This window comes from Streptopelia decaocto (assembly GCF_964273445.1).
Source record: "Streptopelia decaocto genome assembly, chromosome: 2".
NCBI classification, from domain to species: Eukaryota; Metazoa; Chordata; class Aves; order Columbiformes; family Columbidae; genus Streptopelia; species Streptopelia decaocto.
In genome coordinates, this window is record NC_138655.1 from 64235158 (window position 1) to 64260912 (window position 25755).

The window sequence follows — 25755 nt, forward strand, 5'->3', positions numbered from 1 at the left end:
ATGGTGGGAACGCAAGAGGTTGGAAGACATACATCACATTACAAGCTGCAAAGGAAATCGGGGAGATGTGAAAATTAAAAAAAAAAATATTGGGCAGGTAGACAGAAAACACAAAGAATTTGAGATAAGCCTGAATTCAAGGTGTGTGGGGCCTTGCATGACAAAGCTAGTCAGAATCTGGTTTAAAATAATAAAATATATTTTTCCATGCAATAGTTAGATGTGTCAAACTCCAGACCAAAACCTCAGATTCACAGCAGGCCCCCAAACACAAACTGCAATAGGTTCAGGAGATCCCTGGACATGTAAAATTATTCTGAAACTTATTGCTAAGCGTCTGAAAATTTTTCAAATGCTTCCACAGTTTTGTTTTTCTACCCATGTTTGACTATCTGCACACTCACAAAACAGGACAAACATTTTAAGCATCCTCACAGCACGCCAAGTGCCACTGACATAGACATTAGGGGAAGCAGAGAGAACTGCTGCTGTCCTACCCCAGGAACCTGGAGGCAGCACAAACTCAAGCCCTTCACAGAGCTGTTAAATGGTTTGAAGACTCATCTACAAGCAGAGCTACACTGAGACCTGCGTGCACAAATCCAACAGCCCCAAAGTCAGTGGCAGCTTACTTTTTTTTTTTTAGAGTGAAAGCTATTACATACATAAAAGAAGTCTCAGTGTTAAAAGGGCATGAAGGTTAAAAATAATCTAGCATTCAATTTAGAAAGTGATAAAGTTGCCTATAATCTTCAACTTGGCCTCTTTGTTCATACACCTCATTGTATGATAATATTATGTGTCATATTTACTCTAAAAAAAAAAATCTCTGCCTTGTTCAAATCATGGATGAATGGATCTATCAGGATTATGCAACAAAGGATAACACAGCCTGACCTGTTCCTGCCTTATTTACTGTATCATCTATAACATGCACAACGTAAGAGGCATGAGATGGATAGAAAAAGTGGAAGATTAGCTCACAAATTCAGAAAAAACAAATAGGTTTTAGGTATTATACTGGATCACCCTCCTATCTGTATCACAGAGGTTCTATGAGATGTTACATAAATACTTAAAATTGGAGGACAGGAAGTCAGCAGAAACATATTTCTCCAAATATCATCACAAGATATTAATTTACTTTTAGAATACAAAAAACCCCACAATGTTCATAGCAGGAGCTTCTCTCATCCCTTCTTTCTGCTAGTTATCACTAGCCCTGCAACAGTTCAACAATGAGTAGAAAGCTAAATGGGCAGTAACAGCTGTAGAGTGATACAGCTTCACAGACCCTAAAGAGAAGCACACAGACCCATTGATCTCTACTGCTCCACTCGCACTCATAGGGAAATTGAAGTCAACCTTTTGTTTTCAAGACAGAAAATGCTAAATATTCTGAAAAATCAGTGCCCAAATGCTTCATGCTGAATAGCTAAAGCTAGCACGTACTTCTATGTACTTTTGCCTATACCTTTTCCTTGCATCAGTTCCTCACCTGTAAGCTGGAAAAAATATCACCTCTAGCTGTAAATATACTTGAGCACAAGACAAAATTCCATGGGCAGGGGGAATCACTTTGTTTTCCACATGGAACATAGAAAAAAACAAAATGTGGAGCCTTCTACTGAAACAACAAGGAGAAAGCATAATACTATGTCAACAGTCCTCCAGTGAGCATGATGCCCTCCATACAGAATGTAGTTAAAGCTACTTTATTTTGAAGTTTGCATGAAAGGAAATCAGAAATAAGACAAAGAATGCAGAACAAAAAAAATTTAATCCTAGAATGGATGTTGATGTACTACAAATACATTACATTTTTTTTTTTTTAATCTTAGTTTAATATATTAAGACTACCACAAATAATTAGGAACTATGTGCACTTTCAAAATATATTTCCAAGATACTTGTAAATTACATGTCAGATATTTAACTAAAAAAAAAATCTGATTTATAGGAGGAAGAGGTAATAAGCATATTATAACCACCCTTTTTTGAATATTTTTTTACTGACAATGGGAACATGCTATCAAATTGCATAAGAGTGAGACCTCTCCAGTCAGCTAGTCCAAACTCACATTAAATATGATGAATCACGTGTTGTAATTTCCATAAGGTTACCTGCTCTCCATGAGATCCTCTCTACTGAGGTTAAGAATTGCACCTTTAGGTAACCCTCTCTGTATGCCAAATGGTATTAAAAGAAAAGTTGAATGTAATTAATGTTAAAAAAAAAATAAAAATCACTGCTTCTCTAGCCATTAGCATAGCAAATATTTCTCAGTCACAGCAACTGTGCAATGGATTCCTTTTATCGTTTGCTGCTAACTTTTAACTCCAGAAAGACCTCACTACTTTTGTTCACACTGTTGTTATTTTCATGTTGGGCTGTATCACACAGTTGCAAAATAAAACAACTGCAGCTTGTGCACAAGTGGTTATTTCCCATCTACAGACTATTATTGTTGTGCTTCCTAAACTACCTACCAATTGCTTGCTGGTTCAGGTTTCAAGTGTTGGGTTTGAGTTCAGTAGTCACAAGGAGCCTTTGGGTCATTTAGAGGTCTGCAGTAGAACGCTGTTGAACCCTGCTGCAGTTATTTCAGAAATTATCCTTCCGCTTGTCCTCCTGTAAAACACACTGCTCAAACTCTAATTCAGAGAGCAATGCATGTATCAAGCACAGCAAGTTTTGCTTAGAATTTGGGTTGGGTTTTTGACCTATTTTTTGTTGTTCAGCAATAAAATGAAAAAAGTGAGATCAATCTCAAAACCCCCTCAATTTGGTCTTGAAGTATTTTTAAAGTAAAACAAGAAAAAGCAAATGCAAGACTGGCAGTTCCTGTGAGGCACTGATACTATCACCCTTTTCTTCATCAATGTAAGGGTAACAGAACTCAAGAAGTATAAGGTCAAAGCTCTGGGTTTTCTGTTTAAGGAAACCAAAATCCAATTCTTTCACCTTCCAGTAAAATGCTAGCACTGCCATAATACAGATTATTCTAGCACAGGGTGCTTCTGAAACTTTACACAATTATTTAAAAACTTGCAAGAGAACAGGCTGAGAAACCTAACTTAATTTAGACTGCGGTAGGTGATCCCATTTTATATTTATTTTATCAACCATTGCTCATAGATTAAAACCATGGCCTTTCACAACTCTGTCTTTAATTCTAGGTTACAAAAAATATTCTAAAAGGAGTTTCTCCTCTATTTCTTCCACTGATACTTCTGTTTCACACAGAACATGTAAATATTCATAGGCACAGCCCCCAGCTGATTCGCTCATTTCCTGAAAAGACATTAACTGGATTCCAGGCCTCAACTCAGTGGAAATTTAATAAAATTAATATAATTTATTTATATATTATTAAATTAAGTACACCTCCTCAAAATAGTTCAATGACTAAGTCACTATGTTCAGAAATGGTAAATCAAGCTCCTCTTCAGATGAAGGCAGTGAATTCAGACTTTCTGCATCCTCAGCAATTGCTTTAACCACTGAGATTCTACTAATAAATTGTCCTTCAAACACATCAGGAGCAGAAAACTTCCCAAGATTCTGTACACGCAGCAGACAACCAGTGCATGAGAGCAGCACTCAGGTAAAATAAGGCTACAGAACAGAAGCTACAGGAATTCTGCCCATCTCTGACCACCAGAGAAGGAACTGTACTGGTTCCCATCCCAGAATGACTCTTCAGGAAGACCTGTTCCAACTTCAAGCAGCTGAACAACATATTATGGAACCAACAAACCAGAAGGGAGTTACCAGGATGAGATGGCATTCACAGTGCAAAGGCAAGGCAGGGATGAGCAGAACTACTAGCAGCTGCGAGCAACCTGCCATCTGAGACCTTCCCTGACACCTACAGCCTGGGCGGGGCGGGGGACAAATGTGGTGATGTTTTGGAAGGCTGTTTTTAAAAATAAGTTCCACATAACGAAGGTCTGTAACTTTAATTCCTGCACTAGGCAAATTAATACACACTGGAACAATGGATAAAATTAGCTAACACATGAATACCTATGTCATGCTTGGGTACAGACAAAATGGTTTCTGAAAAAATACTTTTTTCCTCACATACCTCTTAGAAATCTTAGGGGGTAGGTGCACATGAATATGAAAGACCCTATAATACTCAGGAAAAAGAATTCCAGAAAACTAAGCAGATAGTGTAGGAATGAAGGTCCTTACATGAAAAGACAACTGGTTTAATGGCAGGAAATAGTGGGTAGAACTCACTGATCGGCTCCCACAGCGGAATAAAAACATCACTGGAGGTTCATGAGACCTGTGCTGTACGGCCTATTCATCAACAACCCAGAGAGATCACACAAGTCCACTAATAACATTCACATTATTTAGTATACCAAAGTATTTTCTATAGCAGAATGCAGCTAATCAAGTCTACTCTTTCTTTTCTTGCCAAAGCTATTCAGACAGCTCATCTACCTACAATCTGAAGATGACACAACACCACCTTCCAGATGCATGTTCTGTTGGTCTGCAGCTCATCAGGATACAGAAGAGCAGCTCTTTTTGCCTACCCAGGGGTTCAGTTAAGGTCTTGGAAATAGGAGAAGCAGAGTAAGTGGTTCTTGCACAACAGCCAGAATAATCATACTGCAACCAAGGGTCATAAAGAAGTTGTCTCCACTGCATGAAATGCAGCTGAGTTTTCCTACACAACCCAAGATTACAGATGTGTAGGACAAAACCTGTTTACATTTTTGAATCTTCCACCATGATCACCCAGAAACTGTGTTGAGAAGTTACTGATCCACAGAAAGGCGGTAAAGAAAAACTTCTCTTTTGGCTTTCTTGTTTTTAGGACCTGTGCCATCTATGACCTCTCAACACAGCCAAGTCTAATATCAGCCCAGAGTGTTTATCTATCAAGACAAAACTGTTCAACTACTGACCAGTGCTCATCAGGAGCAGAAGATATCCACAGAGACACTGCAGCATCCTTCTCTACAGCTAAGAGGACTCCCTTCAAATTCTGCAGCACACTGCTCAGGGGTCACTGTCCGAGCCCAGAAACACTGCTCTGCTGAATGAAAACCACACCAGGACAACACTGTACAGGTGTGTCTTCTAGTCAGCCTCCTCACAGGGCTGTCATGAACATCTCATGTTTTACACAGACACCTAGCTGCACGACTAGCAACAGCAATGCCTGACAACCATCTAAAACGGCGCTTACACTTAAACCTCCCTGCCAAACACAAGGTAATGGGACAATTCTGGAATTAGCTATTCTGAAGATCTTGGCAAGTATGTTACCATATATCCCAAACACTCCCATGTGCTCATTCTCAGGAACTACGCATGTATAAACAATATACACTGGAAGGAGCAAAACCACGTGCAAGTACAATACTAGGACTGTTGAACCTTTATGGAAGAAAAATACAAAACATTTTCTCCCACATACTTGCACTACAGTAAAATATGTTCTTTTAAAATACTCAAAAGCACTGTGCCAATATTTATCTCAGCTTTGGCATATTTTATTCCTGTCTAGCTTAAATGAACAATAATTTGTCAAATTGAAATGCAACTGTAATAAAGTATAAACCCAGGTTCCTGCATCAACTAAATTAAATCAGTTTCATGTTACATTGTTAAGGAGGATCAACATTCTTGGGTTCTTAAAGGGACAGGAAACCAACACTGTCACAAAAAGACGTTGAAATCACTTTAAAAAAAAATAAAAATAGATCTTTGAGTACTTCTCCAACCCTGCACCCATCTCATAATTCACACCAACTCAGCTTGAGGTAGCATATGTCCTGAACATAAACTTTGAGAGTAAGTGAAGAGTTTTTATCTTCCTCTAACAGGTTACCATATGTAGGCACTGGTTTGTTAGTGTAAGGTTTTTTGTTTTAACTTTCATTATCTCTTTGGAAGATCAACTGTTTCCATTTGAAGATGTGGCAAAATACAATAAACATCTGCAAGGAATTACCAGGGATTTGGGGAAAAATATGAACCCTATTTTAAGAAAACAACAAGTTGAGCTATGCATTGTTAAAAGTAAGCCTGTCCGCTACTCATTTGCTCCATGGTTGCAAAGGTTGTCTGAAGAAAAGAACTGCTCATACATTATAAACAAGAGCACAAATGGGAAGAAACATTCACTAATGAGCAAACGGCATTTACTGACTAGTGCAAATTTAAGTGCAGCAACATAATTCTCTTCCACTTGGTTAGGAATATCAAGCTACAACCAACCACCTGGGGACAAATTTAGAGGGCCACGTCCTAAACACAGGCTTAGCCACCTCCCTCGCTCAAGTCCTAGACCTCGACATAACAGCGAGCAAGGAAAAGGAAATTTGCTGATGAGATCCAGATTAAGGAATGCAACAACCATGGATCCCTTCTGATCTTGCAGTAAGGAAAACTTTTACTTTTCATCTTCAGCAGCATCAAGTCACAGAAGTGCCAGCATTTTTGAAAGCACACTGTTTATATTGAAAAGTGCCTTCAGCATTCGTTAACTTTTAAATACTCTTCTCCTTCATTTTTCTTCTAAATTCAGGGGTGTGAAAATATAACTAGAAAAACACTTCACAGTGAACACAGACCTTACTACTCTTACATTTTTCATTTTTCTTCGCAACCTATTCATAATTACTACACCTTCCTACACAGGTGTGCTTTTCTTATTATCCAAGGTGTATTGAGTTGACTTTCCATAGTACCACATGTAATGACTTGAAAGTGATTTTTTATTTTTTCTTTTTCTCTTTTTTTTTTTTTGTTTTTAATAAGAACTTCTTTTATTTTAGTACAAATTTTATGTCTTTTTTTGCCAATACTGTTCTTAAATCTTTTCCTCACTCCATTTGTATGAGAATTACTGTATTTAATTGCTCTGTCGGTGTTGTTATTCACAATAATGGGTTACAATATTCTTTCCAGGTTCTCTCCAGATTGCAAATACTTTCTGGGAATATATTTTTTTTCTTGCCTACAATAATGCATTCAATAAGTCTTTAATGAAGTAGAATATAGGCTCTTAGTTACCTACATTCTGCATTCTGACTGTGCTTCCACCAGCTATACTGTCAAAGGTTGCAGATCACATAACTAGGATGACTAAATAAAGCAAAAGTAATACTTACTCACAAAGGAAGTATCTACAGAAAACTCTGAACTCTACTATGACCCTAAAACATATCTGGGTAACATATCTGGAGACACAGAATTTTGTATCTTATAATAAACAGACATTAAAATGTCCATCCCCATTCTTTCTAATCACCATATTCTCAAGGACAGCAGGAACTCACAAGCATCCCCAGCTGCTTGATGAGATGCCAGCTGAGCTCCCTCATTGTTGTCTGAAAGCAACAGAATATTTTAAAGGTGTTACCTCTTAAGAAGGAGTCCCTTTACAGTGGTGACAAGCAGAATGTGAATTACCTCCAGAGTTATCTCAAACCTGTGAAGACTAGGAACTCCCACACAATTTATGTCTCATTGGGAGAGAGCACTCAGCTTTTATTTATCTGGTCCTCACCCTTCTCATTTTCTACAGCAACAGAAACAACAGTTCTTTGTGAGATCCCAGCGGGGAAAGAGCCCCACAAGAATAAGAAGTAGCTTTTTGAAGCCACTGGAGAGCTCATTTGTGGACATGCTACTTCAAGAGAGAAATGCCATAAATTAATTCCTATTTTTTTTTTATCTGGGCTGTGAAATATTATCTAATTCCATATCACAGTGAAACCATTTCCACACACTCTGTTGCAATGCATTAAATTCTAAAAAAATCTCTAACTATTATACACAAGGCACATAAATTGCATTTATGTAATTACACTAAATAAAGGCACATAAATAAATTGCATTTATGTAATTATACTCAATAGGTTTTCCTTATTTGTACCTAACTTTTCCCATGAAGTCAGCAATCTAGCTTTTCAGTTTATTATTATTCTCAATCTGCATTTAGTAATCTGTATCTCATAAAAATACTCAGATTATGTATTAATTATCTTAAGTAACCTACATTATACAAAAGAAAAAAATGTGTTTGCAAGAATATCTGCCATTCAATCACCACAAAATCACTGAGAACTAGCAAACAAAAACACTGAGACTAACAAATGGTGACAAATTATGTTCCTCTGCCACTGTTACTGTATACAGATTTTTTGTATATTAACAGCAGACCTCCGTTTTGTCAGACAAGACAATCTACCATGTACAGGGTGAGTTTACAACATCTAAAACGTTTCCACATCTGACAAAAAGATTTGCCTCAAAGCCAGTCTTCCAAAAAGTCCTCATAAAGAAAAGTATATACCTTACTAGTCCTTTTAATACCATTCTGAAGCAGCACATCTGCCCTACAAGTGTAGAAAGTAGGAGCAGAGGGATTACACTGAAAATTCTTTCCAGCTCTACCTATAATAATGCTCAAGTTTGACCGTAGTCCCTACTAGACAATCCATGATTAATATATTTCTTGATTTCCTGGACAGAATCGTCTGTCTGTCCACAGCCACATCCTCCCAGAATCACCAGAATTCCACCACTGAGATGAAGCTAAGGCTGGAATTTCAAACCAAACAGCCCACTCATTAAATGTTACATATTCCTGCCCAACACTTTAGCCATTCATCTTTAATTAGTAGAGAACTACTATTCGAGCATTTACAAGCTATTCCAATAAGCATTTTAAATTAATTATTTAAGTTCATTATTTTAGAAATGTAGCACACTGCATCAAGATGAATGGCTCATTTCAATATATAAATCTAAGTAGCACCACCTAACAAAAAACAAAAAAACCTTGCAGATTTGGTGAACCATCTAAAATACTTCCCACACCCTTGTATTTGTCTTCATAAATTTAAACTCAGAGGCTAAAATCAGAAGCTGACTCAGGGAATTAATCATCTTCTAAGGAGCCGCTACCTCTCATTTCTCTCAGTCTGAAGTCGCAGATGGTTTGCTCAGGTTGCTCCACATCTTTCCTCACCTGTTGGTGTATGAACAGGAGAGGGGAGAAATATCTACACTCCAAAACCCTGGCAGGTTTCCATCTCTCAAAACCCTGATTGGATTTATTGAAGTTACCTACGTCTCAGGTCCCCCACAGTAGGCACAAGGCAGGCACTGGACAACAGCAGAGAAATTCAGCCAAGAGAACACTTTGTGTCCCCTCGGTTTCACCTGATACTCACCAGCTGCAGCAGTCCCAGTGAGCCAAAGAGCAGCAAGCTCTGGTTCTTGGCACACACACCAATTACCTTAAGTCTGGCCATGTTCATACTATCGCTTGCCACAGGGTGGTTGCATTTCAGCTTTGTTTTCAGAATGCTCCTTGGCCTGTACTAGTGAATATGGACCAAAAGCATAACAGGAAGCATCCTAATAATAATTTACCAGTATTGATATTAGAAGCCTTCCTATTATATACCATCAACACCATCTTAATTCTCAGCACACACAGAGCCCACCATGGCTCACTCTGTGGACTCCTGAAGGCCACCTGACTATTCATTTCACCATTGTAGAAGAAAAAAGTGGAAACTTTTAAATGTCTTAAGAATTCACTTCTAATCAACAAAAAATTCTAGAAGTGAACATGCAATAATTATAATTTAATGCTACCATCCGATACCATCACAGGGCTGTGGTTTAAGCCATCTGGATACATTTACTATCTACTTTTATAGTTTACACACACATAAAGCTATGAGTTTGAGTTTATAATGATTCTTCCTAGAATAACAGCAAGTCTTATTATCATCCATATGTACGGTCATCAAATACACTCTAACATAGCTTCTTCCCAGCAAATACACATGGGTATGTATGTGCATTCTCCGATGCACCTAAGAACGTACATGCTCTGCCATCAAGAATAATGCTGAAATACAGTATTTTAAAGAAATTTAAAACAATTACCAAATACAGCAGTGAGCCTCTGATGCTACTGAATGCAATCTATTTAAGGCATGACAGATAAGCAGGTGGCTTAGAAGAAATTTTATAAAAACTCCCCCCCCACCAAACAGAACATGAATCTACTGGAAGAAAAACAGTGCCATCTACTGACAACATCAGTTTTACTCATAAATGATGCCTTCCGATGGAATAACTTTTATCCATCCCTTTAAGCAAAACTATCGTGATCTAGAACTAAAGAAAGTGTCCCATGAACCAGATTGTGGAACAAAACTGTGAAATGAGATATACATTTTGCTATAGTACTTGTTCATTTCAAAAATTTTCAAGTTTAACTCTGAGCATCACAAGAGCTGTAAATGACTACAAAAGTTACCTAGTTCCTCTACTCCCTTCAGGTCTTTACCTCTGCTATCCACAATATACTTTTGTCCAACCTGATATTAAGTATCTCCTGTGAATTATATTTATACCACCTTCCTACAAAGCCTATTCCAGTATATAGCTCTACCTTTGCAAAGTTTTGCTAGCACTCAAACCAAATGTTTTTCCTGACATTTAAGGTTTATATTGCTAATCCAACTAAAAATGCGTTCTCCCAACCCTTTCCAAGAGTCTTTTACACACACGAAGACAAGTTCCCCCCTCCTTCCCAGCCTTATTTGCCTAACAGTGACAATTTGTCAGTTATTCTCTATTATCACAATTTACAGACTATTGTTTTTTGTCTGCTCTCCTTGAAACTCAATCCAGTTCATCCACATCACTATCTAAAAGCAAGTCACCAAACTGGACACAATAATCCAGCTTGGCTTTTCTGATAAGAGCTGGAAAATTAGTTCATGTACCCTGTGTGCAATGAGAGGTTATGAAGCTCATAAAGCCCAGCTAAGGTTCATATCTAGAAAAACTACTACGGTTTCTTTAACTGTACAACTCATTTTCCCAAAGAAGAAGATATCAGGCTCTTCTCTTCTTGAGTAGTTAATATTGTTACTTATCTCCCTATCTTTGCATGCTTAAGTTGTCAAAGTAACTTTTTCTGGGGGAGGGCATCCCTCTTGGCAGCCACTAAAACTTCCAACATCATCTCAGCTCTCTAATTCTTTAAGGCATCCTAGAATTAACTTTAGGATAAAAATGTCTATGGTCATGATGATAAGAAAAAAAAGGCAGTTTTTCACAAAAGAGATTTCACCTATGTACTAAGAAGCTGAGCCACAGCTAAAAATGTGTCATTGACAAGTCCTGTAAAACTCGTACTAAAAGTTTTTAAGTTGGCTGTATAGGTGAGAATGTCTTTTCAATGCTGTTGCATTCACCTGGTCTGTAAAAGTTCTTTCCAAAGACTTGTACTATTTTCAGATGTGTTTCTAAAGAAAACTGATCAAGTTCTTGTTTTTAACACAGATTATTCCCAGTGAAGTGGGAACAGCCTTTTCAAAGAAAAATAATGCTCAGTCAAGAGTAATACCTCTTCTCCAACTTTCCTCAGAACTTGTAATCTTCCAGAAAGGAAGACCGCTAGGGCTTATCAATACAAGAAACTGCACTGGTGTAACTATGGCAGTACTTTCTTCCCATCTAGTTATTTCAGATTGACTTCTTGAGTGGATAATCCACAATCTTTGTATTCAACTTACGTTCCAAATACCATAAATTAACATCAAGACACTTTCTTTGCACCTTTGAAAAATGAAAAGTTGCTCCTCCTCCTCCTCTTTTGATAAGAATGATGTCCCCTCAGCTGTCTCTTGCATCTTCTACCAAAAGGATCAAATGCCCACATCCCACCTGCAGCTTTCTGATAATCTTTAAAAGCTTTAGTTCTTACAATGACTGTCTTTGATGTGGTTATGGTTTGCCACTGAATTTCCAGTATATGGAAGAGCACTTATTTTTTTTTTAATAAAATTTGAGGTCCACCATCCCAAAACTACACAGAATTTCATTTTTATAGTGGTATATAGGATATTATACATTTCATCACCATCACTTCATACATTTATCACCCTATTCACATGTTATACAGCTAATATGAACAGGTCTGTATTTGACAGTACATTGCGTCATGTAATGTTTTAATAAAATTATGGTTAAGTTCCAAAAAGCATTAAGAAAAAAAAAATCAAACTATAATCTATACAAGCTTAATTCCTGTTTATTTATCTAAACTCTGTACAATATAGAGCAATGGAGAAAAGCAAGTGTATTTTTTCACAAGCAGCAAAAATATCCTTGTGATATCCCAGCACGCCTTCAACTCACTCCAGTGGAACAGCAGGATCTCTCCCTGACTTTGCAGACACACTTACCCTCTTTCAAGCCAGGACAAAACCAACAAGAGCGTGAATAATTTCTAACAAGACACTTGCCTAGCAACTATGATTTGGCTATTAAGCGTGGTAATTACAGGAAAAGCAAGTTTTAAAAATTTGAAAGAAAGCAGAACATGATAACACACACTGGTTGGTTGTTTTTTTACTACAAACAGTCAAGTCAAAGTATTTATGAGGAAAAGCTGCCATCAGTGCCAGAACAAAGACCACCAATGATGATGTTCTGGGTAGAGGGTGCTCAATACCACACAGCCTTACAGGTAACTGATATGATTTTGTTGGAGAAAACTGGTCAGTGTAAAGACAGAGCTAAAGTGAAAGGCTAGAAGTAAAGTTTGATGGAAGCATTAACTTTCCTCATTATGCCAATCCTCATCTGTTACACTGATTTTTTTGTGCAGACCAGTAACAAAGTTCACGCTTAATGTCTAAACTTTTTTTTTTTTAAAAAAAAAACAACAGCTAAACTAAAGCAGACATTCCCAGCCATACCTCATGCGCAGTATCCCGATGAGGGTGGCAGCCAGCTCAGAGGACATCCTACCCATGAGGCAGCAGCGGCTGAGTCGGGCAAGCAGGCCGGCAGGCAGGCCGGGCAAGAAGTACACCAGCTGCACCAGCCGCCGCTGGGCCTCCGCCGGCAGCAGCACCAGCGTCCCGTCCAGCGGATCTACCGGCACATACACAGTCATCATACTGTCACTTAAAATTGTCTTTACATACACAAAAAACTTTTGTACTTTGTGACAATTCCAGAGCATAAGCATCTCATGCAAAATGCTGCAACAATCCTGTAGTGGCCCGGTCTCTTTCCTAACTGCTCTTACTTAGCTAAGAGCCCGTAGTGCGATACTACCAGAAGTAAATTTCACAAAACCTGAAGCTTATAGTCTGTCAGACTAATGTTCTGCTAACTTGAACTGAAGATTTTGATCTTTTTACTAGACTTTAGGAAGGGACCTTATCACCATGTTCCAGTATTTAAAGGGTGGCTACAAAGAAGATGGAGAATCCCTTTTTACAAGAAGTCACATGGAAAAGACAAGGGGCAATGGGTACAAGTTACTCCCAGGGAGATTCTGACAGGACACAAGGGGGAAATCTTTCATGATGAGAACAATCAGCCATTGGAATAATCTCCCCAGGGAAATGGTTGCTTCCCCAACATTGGACATTTTAAGTTTGGGCTGGACAGACTGCTAGGCTGTCTTGTCTAGACTGTGCTTTTGTCAAGATAGGTTGGCCCAGATGATCCTTGAAATCCCTTCCAACCAATTCTATTATTCTATTTCTTTTAACCTTTATTATAAGGGACTTAACCAACCTCCACAACCCCCATGCACACTTTATGTCCACCTACGAAACACCAGTATTTTCCATGGATTGCAACTTCCCTGCCAAGTGATGGACAAAATAAATTCTGCTGTAGTGTAAAAGTCTTACCATATATTCGAGCAGCAGTGGCTTGTAAACTTTGTAGTAATTCCTTGTTTGAACGAGAAGCAGCAGAATGAATGATATCAATCAGTTGATTTGAAAGCTCAGGGTTTCTCAAGCCAAGCAGAGCAAGTTGCTGAGGTAAGCCAGCCAACCAACGAGACAAAACTTTACTTCGACTTCTAAAGAAAGAGGGGGAAAAAAACAACAAAAAACCAAAAACTTACTCTTTCCAGTCTTGGTTAAGTTGCTTTAATGTTATGTACAATTATTACAATAAACTGCAATACTGTGATTTGCTGAGAATGTTTCACTAGAAGATTCGAGCACATTGGTGTGCTACTACAGCTACATCAGAAGTATGTATTTGATCCATAGGTTTGGCACTGCATATTTTCAACTCTTTCAGAAAGTACTTGTGGAAATTGACTGTATGCTGCCAAAGCAACTCTTTATCATTAGTTTTATTAGTTTATTTTTAAAGAGTTATGAATCAGGCTAAAGATCCATGAGACTACTATACCCTCAATACCACTGAATCCCCCGATCAAGCTATTACTCTTTAGGCTAGACCTTCAAATTCAATTCTACCTTTGCTGTCACCTTGTTTGCCAATTCAGATACCTCTTAAAGCAGAATGAAAAACTAGAACTTGTGGGAACAGCACCGAACCATCTTATTAACCAAGTGTGTTGCGTCAGATGCTCTCCCCTTGTCCATGCAGCCATTCATCACAAAAAGTTATGATGTTGGCAAAGCATGATTTCCTCTTATGTGCTAGCTTGTTCCCGATTACCTGCTTGTCCTTTATACATTCAGATATTAATTCCGAGCAAAGACTGCATGATCTTTCCAGAGATCAAGCTGAAGCTCATCAGCCTGATACTCCCCAGATTCTCTTCAAGATAGATTTGTCTTTTTCCATACAATACCTCCTATATGACAAACAATGGCTTCACTTTCACAAGACAACTTTCTCAGATATATCCCGGCATATCCACCTGGTCCATCGCTTTCACTACATTCAGCTGATAAGATTCTTCACCTCCTAAATTTAAAGAGGCTTTTTACATAAGATCTTACTTGTTCTGCTGGAATGTCTAGCTTTCTACCTAGATGCTCAAGAAAGTACAACTGAGGTGTTTTGGCTGATTCAAACATGAGTGGAAGGAGTCCTTATAGCTTTGGTTCCCCCTGCAGCTCTTACAAGTCAGGTTTTCTTGGGCATAAGTCCCTACAAACACAAGTCAACTGAATGAGGTATCACATGATCTTGTTCAAAGATTACAATACTTCCACGTATCTTCTGCTACAGCTTTGCATCTTTAAAAATTACACTTTTTACCCACAATCTTGGTGGGGAAACATATAGAAGGACACAGATCACGGGATTATTGTTTGCAACTGCCTGGTTCAATTTTAGATTTAAGAAAATCCTGTTAGTTAAGTGCACCAATTTTTGTTTTGTATAAATATACCTCTTCCTTCTTCTACCATTCCCTCACATAATCGAGTTCTTTTGGTTTATTTCTCATTTCCTCTGTTCAGATAATGCTTCTGAACTGTATGTCACCAGAAAGTTTCTATTGGCATGCCCCTGCTTTGTGACCCAGTCATTAATGATAACATGAAGTTTAGCTGCAAGAGAGCTCTGAGGAACTGTATAAGCATACTCTTCAGTTTTACCATTCCCATTGTACTGTGTATCCCACTGTAGACACTCCTATTCTTTAAGTGAGACTCCATCTTTTACACCAAATCCAGATTGCATTACCTGCCTTTAAAGGTAATAGTCAAAGTTCTTACTATCTGCATTTTCACACATCAGCTCTCCCAAGCCCCTGGAATAAAATTTACCTAATCCTCCTCTTTTGCATTCATTTGACAGCATTCAATGCAATTTCATTCACAGCACTTTTGTTTCCAAATCTGAGGACCCTGACCATCCCTTGTGTTTTATGCAATTTATAATAACATTTATTGAAATATGTGACAAGATATTTATATTGAAGGACCTGAATTCATCCTAATTTCAGACTCGCTTCTTCCCTTTATCCTACAGCATGACGGTTTTCACATCCTGTGAAAAAAATCATTCAGCTTGACATTTAGGAATTGCTATTTCTAACCTGCTTGTCAGAAAAACAGAAATTAAGCCAGTTTATCAATTCCTCTTTTTCTATTCTCTATAAGTGCTGTTTACCATAAAAGGCCCCTAAAAGCTGGCCAAGAAACAGCAAAAAACTTGGACATTAATTTCTTTCCAGGCTCTTCCCTAGCCCAAGATAAATTTTCATGTGTATTTATGACTTGATTCTCCAGACCTCCTCCCCTGTTCTAATCAATCTGCCTGTTCATAATCAGGACACTTCACTAATTAGGTGTTTTGGTTTTGTTTGATGGTTTGTTTTGTGTGTGTTTTTTTGTTTTGTTTGTTTTGCGTTTTTTATTTTGTTTTTCCTTTAAACATCTTTGCTGCTGAGCTTTAAAGCCTGACAACCTCCATCATAGATTTGCTTTTATTTATCCTTTCTAGATGAAACTGGAACAATGTTATAGACCAACCCTATCTTCCAACAGCTACAATTTCTATTGCATCCTGGTTTATCAAATCAAGTACCATTTATACACCAAAAGCATTTCATCAGCTTACTACTAAAATGATGATTACATGAAAGAAGCTGCTAAGTGTAAATCAAGAAGTTCAAAGTGGGTCTTTGAAGGTGTCAACAAGGGTAGCATAATAATGATAAAAGTTTAGTTTTCAGAAAAATCCCTCACAAAAAAACTTTTTGAGGAAACTAAGTATCCATGACATGAGAGAGGGCTTTGCATAGAGAGATTAATTTTGTTTAACAGCAGGAAAAGCCTGAAGAAGAGACAACTTAAGTGGGTGAGTTTGAGGCGGGCTCAACAGAGGTCTCAAATCACTTGAAACGCAAGTGGTGGATGGGAATAAAGTATTTGTTTCCTCACTGAAGAAGTGGGTGCTGGTATCAAATGAACTTAGAAGAAGCCAGGATCAAAACAAATAAAAGATGGTCTTCAGACAGCTGAGCTTCATCACTCCTTGACAGAGGCTGCTGCACTTGCTCTTTATTTAGACCAGTCCAAGGACTAACTCAAGGACAAGCTCACGGAAAAGACATCCACTGAGTGATACTAAACACACAGAAGCTCTGTGCAGTGAGGAAGTACAGGCTTCAAATGGTTAGAAGCTTAGAGTACTATGGAAAACTTATTGTCTTCTTCCTACAGCATCTCACATAGTTGCGCTGAAGGCAGGCTGTGAGGCTAAATAGCCTTTTAAGTGTCTACCAGTGTATGTATATACATGCAGGTGTATACACACTATATGCATAGATATATACAATGACTATGCACATGTGTGTAGCGATTAGGGGTCAAGATAACTAACATCAAGACGGAAATATTAACTCTGAACCTTGCAATAAATCAATCAAGTTTTCTTTCACAAAGCAACAATAAGCCAAAAGCTCCTACCTAACCTTTGAATCAGTTACACCTAAAAAATAAACAGCTTCACTTAAATGTCCTTGGAAAATATTCCAACATGAATTCTGCTCCTCTCTGACTGCTCTTGAAAAGCTTCTGAGAAAAAACAAACCAAAAACAAGGACAGTTGTCACAGGAGGGTTGAAGGAGCTATGACATCAAACTGAATGGAATTAACATGAATGTCATCCAGGATCTACTGCACAGTCCTTATATTGAAGAAATGAGAAAAACAAACAAACAAAAACAACAACAAAACAACAAACAAACAAATCAACAACAAAACACTTGGCCCTAAAGGAAAGAAATTGATCAGTATAGTACACAACACTACATTGTCTTAAAATTTCTTGTCAGACATAAGTGCAATTATCCTTTTGCAAAGGAGTTTTGAGATTTTGTTCTTCTGTTACTAAAAATGTCACAATTTGATGTAGACTAAGAGGAACAGCAGGAAAACAGCTGCCATTTGTGATGTCTAAATATAGACAATTAAAGCTTTCTAGACAGTTAGATGATCACATCAAACTGGATGAGATGCTCAAGACTTCCAGGAAAGCACAGAAAACAGTGGTTATGTAACCTCAGGGAAATTAATCAGAATGAAAAAGATCTTTTTCACTCTGTGTGAAAAGAGGAGGAAAACAGGATATTCCCAAACCTTTTTCCTGTCTTTCAAATTCCCTGTACTTTTTATAATATTCATAGGGCAGTGTTAGATACTTCTGGCTGTAGATCTAATTACATGTACTCAGGCATTACCACAACATAAAATTTAACAAAGCGAGGTCTAGAGTTGCAGAGGAGAACAGTTTTCCCAAAGCTTGACTCTGCTAGTGGATGCCAGGACTTCTGGGGGCCCTGAGGTTTGATTTTAACCTAGCAGCAGAAACAGGTATCATGGGTATGATCTTATGTCCCTTTGCAGTTCTCAAATGAGGTAGGATTGATGCACCCTCATCTGTGCTCAACGATTTTACATAGATGGAATCAGATGACTTGGCTAAAAAATACCTCCTGGAAAAGTTAACACTTGGGGACAATTTGGATAAATCTTATGATGAAAAAGTGTAATAAGAGTAACATAGTAAATATTCGCCTCTTACTTGAAGCAAGTCAGATACCTAATAGATGCATGAAACTGGAAACCCAAAAGGACAAGAACATTTTCTAGTCCCTTTGGAACCATGCACCCACAACAAAAGAAGAAAACTTTTCTTAAAAAAAAAATAAATACAAAAGGCTAGATAGGCATTACCAGAACTACCACTGGCACTAAGTCGCAAGTCCACCTCAGGCTGAAGTAGTGGAAATACTGCATGGCTATAGCTGCACAATCTTGACACACCTACTGACTACCACACAGCCAGTAACAACGGGCTTGCAGCAGTGTACTTCAAGTTAAATTTTAAATCCTTAAGATCTATTTGGTACTTACGTTAAGAAGAAAAGACAAAAAAAACTAACACGAATCTCAATCTCACAGAGAACCTGAACTTTCAGATTTCAGTGACACAGTACCAAAACAGATTCAGAATGAAGTTTTACAATATCTACACAGAGATTCAGTATTCTGACTTCTGAAATAAATAGACTATGTTGAATTGAAAAAAGAATATGCAAAAGGGTTTTACCTGATTCTTTGAGTCCTCGAATCTTCTTTTTGGTAAACTTTGCTAAAAAATTTCAAAAGCAAGGTCCGAACTGGAAAGAGAAGATTCCTTTGCTGGTATAGTGTATATACTGCTTTTATCAAGGGTTCTGTTGCCACTAGAAAGAAAACATATAAAAATCTGAAGTAGTGCTTCTTAATCTTCTGATTTTATACATAAATATACACACACATACATACACAGAAGAGCTATCACCTGGATCTGCAACCAGCTATATTTAACTCCACAGTGAAGTAACAAAATGCTTTAAAACAACTACTGGATAGAATTCTACACCACTGAAACAACATTTTTGTGTAGCTTGTGAAAGAGACACAAAAGACTAGAGACAACATGCAAGTGAAAACTTCAGAACTCCTCGAAGACAAGGCAGTGCACATGTTGTGAGGTAGCTGAGAAACAATAAATTCCTTCTTTCCAGAGCCATCTGCCACATGCTTTTCCCCTAGTGCAGCAACCTCACATCAGTCTTCTCCTTTACTCCACACCTACGCTCCCCTAAACATCACTGTCACCGTGCCTTCAGTTCTCTCTATACCATCCCTTTCTCCCTGCCACACACACCAGGCCTTGTCAACTCACTCTGCCTTGAACCAACTGGCTCCAAATGACATTGGCTAATCAACCAGAAAATACATACTTCAAGATGCCACTGGCAAGCCACTGCAAAGAGAACTGCTAAACTCCACTGAAACCCTTACTCCTCTAAAACTCTCATCACCAGATAAACCACTGGATGTAAAAACTAACAAAGCATGGAAAAACATCTGAATTCAGAGAAGATAATGGAAAGAATGGGGAAGCATCTGAAAACTTAAAACTATATATGGAGGGTATAAGACCTGACTCAGTTTGTCTCAGAAGTCTGAGGTCCCCCAATGAATTCATTGCTGTCAAGACATACTTAAGTAGCAGCAATCATTTTATTACCTTCATAAATCAAGACTGCGAATGCTTTGTCTTTCACCCAGGTGTACAGAGCAGTCTTAAAAAGTTATGTATTCAAAACCAGACAGTTTTGTGTTCCGTGCTACCTCTTCCCACAGAGATAAGAACGCTCCATACTAAAAACAATTCCAGATGCAGCCAGGGGCTCATCTTCATCAGTAAAACTCTTACCAGGGAACATGTTTAACTTATCGTATAGGCGTTCTCTTTAAAAGACACTATATAAAAAGCACCTGACATGGTAATGGACATACTAAGGCATAATGCAGAGAGCCATTCAGAAGTTGAAATCTAACATATTTGTTAACAGAAAAATAAGTATTATTAGAATGGTCTTTATTAAGATATATCATTAAGTTATTTTCATTGCATCAGGAGCATTAACTTGTTCAATTCACATATTCTTCAGGTGAATAATCATCTTGGAAGCAATTCTTAAACAGAACACTGGCTTATTCTTAATTGAATAACAATGGTACCTTTCTGTAGTTTTTAGCTAATTAACAAACTGTTAACTGAACAAATATAGTAAGTAATATTCTAATGTGTAGAACATTCAGCCACTTTGCAATAACTCTATGGCACATTTAGTAAAGCAGGTCCTACTATTTAATTGCTTCATATGAACAGGACAAATGTAAAAGCAGATGCAATTTAAAAATGTATTCTTAAAATGTAGTACTCTCTTCATGACTTGAAGAAAATTTATAAAAAATACAACTAGCAGGGAAGCTGCTGCAAAAGTCATACCCGCGAGATGCAAGAAAGGAGCGGACCTCCTAATTACAGAGAGTAAATCCAGAGTCTGAACTTAAACAGTGGGAGAGAAATCTTCACTCATCGCAGCTCAAAGCTCTTTCAGACATCCATAGAAAAAGGTGGATATGTGCATTTCACCCCACCATAAACATCCACTCAAAACAGGCAACCATGAAAAATGCAACTGCAAAGATACCACCCTGCTTTTGTTGCGTAATGCACAGGAGTTTAACTATGGGTTTATTTCATCTCTCATTCATTAGCTCCTTGTTTCTTCTATCTAAATTTTCCCTCTTTTGATTTGCATTGTGTTCTAAAAAAAGTGTTGATTGTAATGCTTCATTTTTTCTTTTGCATTGTCTTCTAAAGAAGACACACCCTTTCAGGTCCTTAATCCCAATGTCAGATAGGTTTTAAAAAAAAAAAACACCAGACATCTTTTTGGTATGTACCATCTTTTGCAGTATCATCTGATGCAACATAGTTCAGAATATCCAGAGCACCATCAAAAAAAAAAAAAAAAAACAAACAAGGAAGAAAGTTTTGCTTCCACCAAATCATATAATGGTTGAAGTGGGAAGGGACCTCTGAAGATCACCTCTGCTGAAGTAGGATCACCTAGTTCTCACTGTCCAGGACCATTTCCAGACAGCTTCTTAATATCTCCAATGATAGAGACTCCACAGCTTCTTTGGGCAACCTGTACCAGCACTTGGTCACCCTAACAGTGAAGTTGTTCCTCCTCCGGTGCAGGACTTTGCACTCCTTCCTTGTTGAACCACCAGCCCATTTCTCCAGCATTTACTGAAATATTCCTTTCTTTAAGAAGTCCTACATCAATCACTTAACAGACATGTCAACCAAGGTCTCATCTGGGAACACAACCAAGCAGTACTTGAAAAGGAAAAAAAAAAGCCAAGCCAAAATACTGTACCACAATCAGTAATATGTTTTCTCTTGAAAAGGGATTCAAACCAAACACCTTGGAAATATTCTACAGCAGCTTCCATCAAAACTATTTTGGCATTTCATGTCATTGCAGAACTAGAATGGTTATCTGACAGCGCTCACAGAAGAGTACTGGCTGCATTAATGATTTTAAATAAGGATTGGAATATTAAGGTATCATGTACCTCTACATTCCAGTAATTATTTATTTCAGTGAAGAAAACAATCTTCCCATCTATAAGAATATCTTAAGTAGCAAAACCAGAGAACAGCTACACAAATATATTAATACTTTGTATATCAACAATATGAATCTAACAGCATTCCTAAAAATCAAGCAGTTTTCAATGCTACATGCAGGGATATGATCACAAAATTCAATTCACCTCTATAGACAAAATACATTATAATGTAACAACTGAGGATATAAGATGAAGTGACCTGAAAACACTAGAATAACTCAAGCTGTCATTGCATAATTTTGCTTTGTAGAAACTACTCATATCTTACCTTTGTTTTGCTGTATTTGCATTAGTCTCCAAGTCACACCAAGCAATCTGTTCACCTGCTTGCTATTCAGCTTGCTGCCATCCTGAAGAGTGTCTGTCACAAATTTCCTTATCATATCCAGCCAACCAGAATCCGTCTGAAGTGTTGAAGTGCTTGCTAGTGAAACCATTATGTCACACAAGGTTAAGTTCAGTAAAAGATGGTCTACACTGTTTGAGGATGTCATACAATACCTGTTGCTAAGGGGAAGGGGCAGGAGGAAGAAAAGAAAAGAGAGAGATTATTTTAAAATATATATATTGTGCCTTTTAATATATGTTACTTCGTTAGAAATTATACTATGTAGAAAAAAAATATCTAAATATTAACATTATAAAGCCAATATGCTATTTAAAAGTCTTCACATTTGACATTTGGGTACTTGAAATTTTTTGTTCTGCCACCAAAATGTCTATTTCTCATATTTATAGTAGCAGCAACAACCAAAACTCTAAATTGTATCTTTACAGCTGGTTTCTCCTGTTTGATATTCTTACTGTGGTCTAGCAGCACTTTTAGGTGACTGAAACCAGTAACAGACTGGTAAAAAAAATAAGCCTTAGTTTCAGTGTCTTCTGTGTTTCTTCTTCTGTGAGGAATCACGTGGATTTCGTCATTACTACACAATGACAAAAAGCACCATGAACACAGAAATTTGTGTACTTTTTTCCAAACTCATGTGGAATCAAAACCACCTTTTTAACATTACAATGTTCTGCAGGACCACTCTGTTGCCCTACAGAGCTCTGAGAGGCAAAATTGGGGGATATTAAGAAAGAAATCAAGGGTACCACAGATTGACATATAATGCTCAAAGTTCTCTACTTGCTGACTGGCCACTCACAGCATAAAAAAAAAATAAGTCACAGCATTTATCCACAGAAAGCTGCACAATATGAACACCTACATTCACAACGCAAAATCTAGCTGTGAAAATGAAATAACTTCAACCTGCACTAACATAAGGGTAGTCACCCACCAGTTCAGAGCCAACCATTTCAATATAAGCAAACAAATCTCAACCTGCGGACATCACTTACACATGGCATAAATGTTAATAACTTTTCCACGTTCGGAATGTGTAGATACTACATACTATGAACAATACCATGGTAGATTTCTGCAACATTTTGCAAACTGGAGAAGGAATGAAGCCTCAAAGATTTCCAAATGCAGGCCTTTAACCCAATATATTGGTAAGCAAGGAAAACAAAAGCAATCATTTTTACTTTCATGGATGAAGCTAAGATTCCAGAAGGCTTGAAGTAACAGTCACAATACGAACACAAAAGAGTTTCACAGATCATTTTTCCTCCATGTATCCAACAACATGTTTATTTTAAAGTGCAAGAATGGGGCAAAATTTAGTAGCAGAGTGAAAAAGGATGAACAGAAGTATGGTTAGTCAGGATATCATCTATAAAACAAGAAAGATGGTTCCGTTGTCTAACTACTAATTCTAAGATTTTCAGTTTCCAGGAAGGGTGTTGAGGTCAAAACCTGGAAAAGCAAAACACCTTTTGGCTTTATAAACTTAATGGGGAAGATTTAGCTGAAATTAAAACATTTCACAAAGAGCTATGCTGTACTTCTAATCTATGTGCCCTTCCAGGATGAGAAAATGCAAGTCAAAATATTAAACAGGATTTCAGCCTCAAGTACCACAGTAGACCCTTAGCATAAAAAGGGATGATTCTACTACTAGAACTCAACCTGCAGTGGCAGTTTGCAAGTATTTGAAACGAAGATAGACACGGGCTGATAACCCTTATACATACACCAGCATTTTACACAGACTGCAAAGGCGCAGAACAATTCCAGAACAGACTTTGTACGGACAGAGTCTCACATCTGGGAGCTGAGAGGGGAGACAACCTGCTACTGGCCTGTGCCAGAACTAAATTGGTGCGCACACTCTGCCAGCTCAATAGTTAAGAAAAGCGTCTGTGTCTGGCTTGTTCTGCTCCAGTACTGCTTTACCATACATCTCCCCTCCTAGCTGTATTTATCCAGCCCTGTAATACAACTGTAGAAGAGTAGATGTGGGTGGAAAAAAGAAAATTAACTATGTTTTGATGTTATTCAGCAGTCAACTGCAGAAGACATGCAGAAATATGAAAACAATCAGACTACCACGAATCACCACGTAGCAACATGCAAATTCCAGATCAAGTGTTCAATAAAATACTTTAATTTCTCTAAGACAGCATTTTAATTTCTACTGGATGCTATTCAGATGACTTCTTATACAATACTTTTACAAAAAACAACAAAAACTTCTCAATTCAAAGCAATGCTACTTTCCTATAAAAACTTCTTTACAGATCTTCAAGGAACACACAATAAAAAGTTTTCTTTTCCAACATTAAAAACATAAAAGCGTGAGATTGACATTGTCACACTTATCTTACGAAATTAAAAGCTGTAACATGACATTGATTTTAGTCTTACCCTTTGCACGAATCTTTCTTTTTGTGCTTTACTGTTTCGTGTAAAGAATAAGGAAAATGACGCATGAAGTGGTGCTTGAAATCAACAAGGTAATTCATTCGAAGCCACAGCTCCTGTTAAGGAAAGCAGATGATAGACAGGAAACAGGGTAGTAAGTGAAATACATCAATGCAGTCATCTTCCAAAATCTATTAGTGTAATCAATGAAAACCAGGAACTTTACCAGATGTTTGCAAGTGTTCATATACTTTACTTTCAGATGTAAATGTGAAGTCCTGTGCATGAACCTGAAGGTCCACAAAACAAGGTGGTGCAACAACATTTAATCCAAACTGGACCAGCATGTTATCTTCGCACATATTGATGTTGATATGTGCAATATTAAACTGTGTGACTTACAGATGTGAATCAAAAGTGCTTTATATCAATTTATCAGGGTACTAAAAATCAGAGTGAACTCTGATTAACTTGTAGTGACTGTTCTGAGTTTTCCATTAAGATGTATTCTCACATCACTTTCATCTTTTCCCATTATCAGTGTACTTGTAGTTCAAGGCCCGCTGACAAATTTTTCCAGTAGAAAGGTCATCCTTACAGACAAAGGATTTTTTTCAATATTTACAAATAATTTTACTTTGTGGGTTAGCAGACCCTCGCAGTCACCATTCCATAAAGTATCCAGCAGAACTCATTGGAAAAAAAAAAAAAGCCTGCACTGCTATCAAATTGGTCAGGCAGAACATTATTTTTGGTACTCAAGTATTAAGAAGAAAAAATGACCATTAAACTATTTCAAAGGTTAATAGTTTTCCACTAAGCATATTCAGAGGTTTCCCAAAGTGTCTACAATAAGCACTTGGGCCTGTAAGCCCAAGGGCTATTAAATAAGCAAAGCTTACATTTTCAAACTGAAGCATTTAAATGGATTTTAGGTATAAAGGTGACTATAAAGGAAAAGACAAAATAAACTGTTTCTCTTATCTAAAACACAATATGCTCAAAAAAAAAAGTTGCATAGACATCAGAATTTTTTTTCCAAAATATCATTAGTTCGTAATGCAACTGCGAAACAGAACAGCTCTCAACCTGCCACAGGCGCACACCTTTCAGATAGTCGTAGGGTGCCTGCGTTTTGGTTAAGGGCAGCACATCTGCAGTACCCTAAAGAAAAAGGCTGCCACATGTATTTACCTGG

The 25755-nt window shown here is 37.6% G+C and overlaps 1 protein-coding gene across 1 annotated transcript in view; it reads right to left on the bottom strand.

Annotated features, from left to right (window-relative positions):
* Positions 1 to 25755, bottom strand: part of TEX10 (testis expressed 10) — a 58049-nt gene that overhangs the window by 20551 nt on the left and 11743 nt on the right. The window contains exons 6-10 of the mRNA XM_082044742.1: positions 24561 to 24673; positions 22071 to 22309; positions 18867 to 19002; positions 13723 to 13898; positions 12772 to 12949 (exon numbers count right to left, since the gene is read on the bottom strand). Of these exons, the coding sequence (XP_081900868.1) occupies positions 12772 to 12949; positions 13723 to 13898; positions 18867 to 19002; positions 22071 to 22309; positions 24561 to 24673 (842 nt within the window). The remainder of the gene's footprint in view (positions 1 to 12771; positions 12950 to 13722; positions 13899 to 18866; positions 19003 to 22070; positions 22310 to 24560; positions 24674 to 25755) is intronic.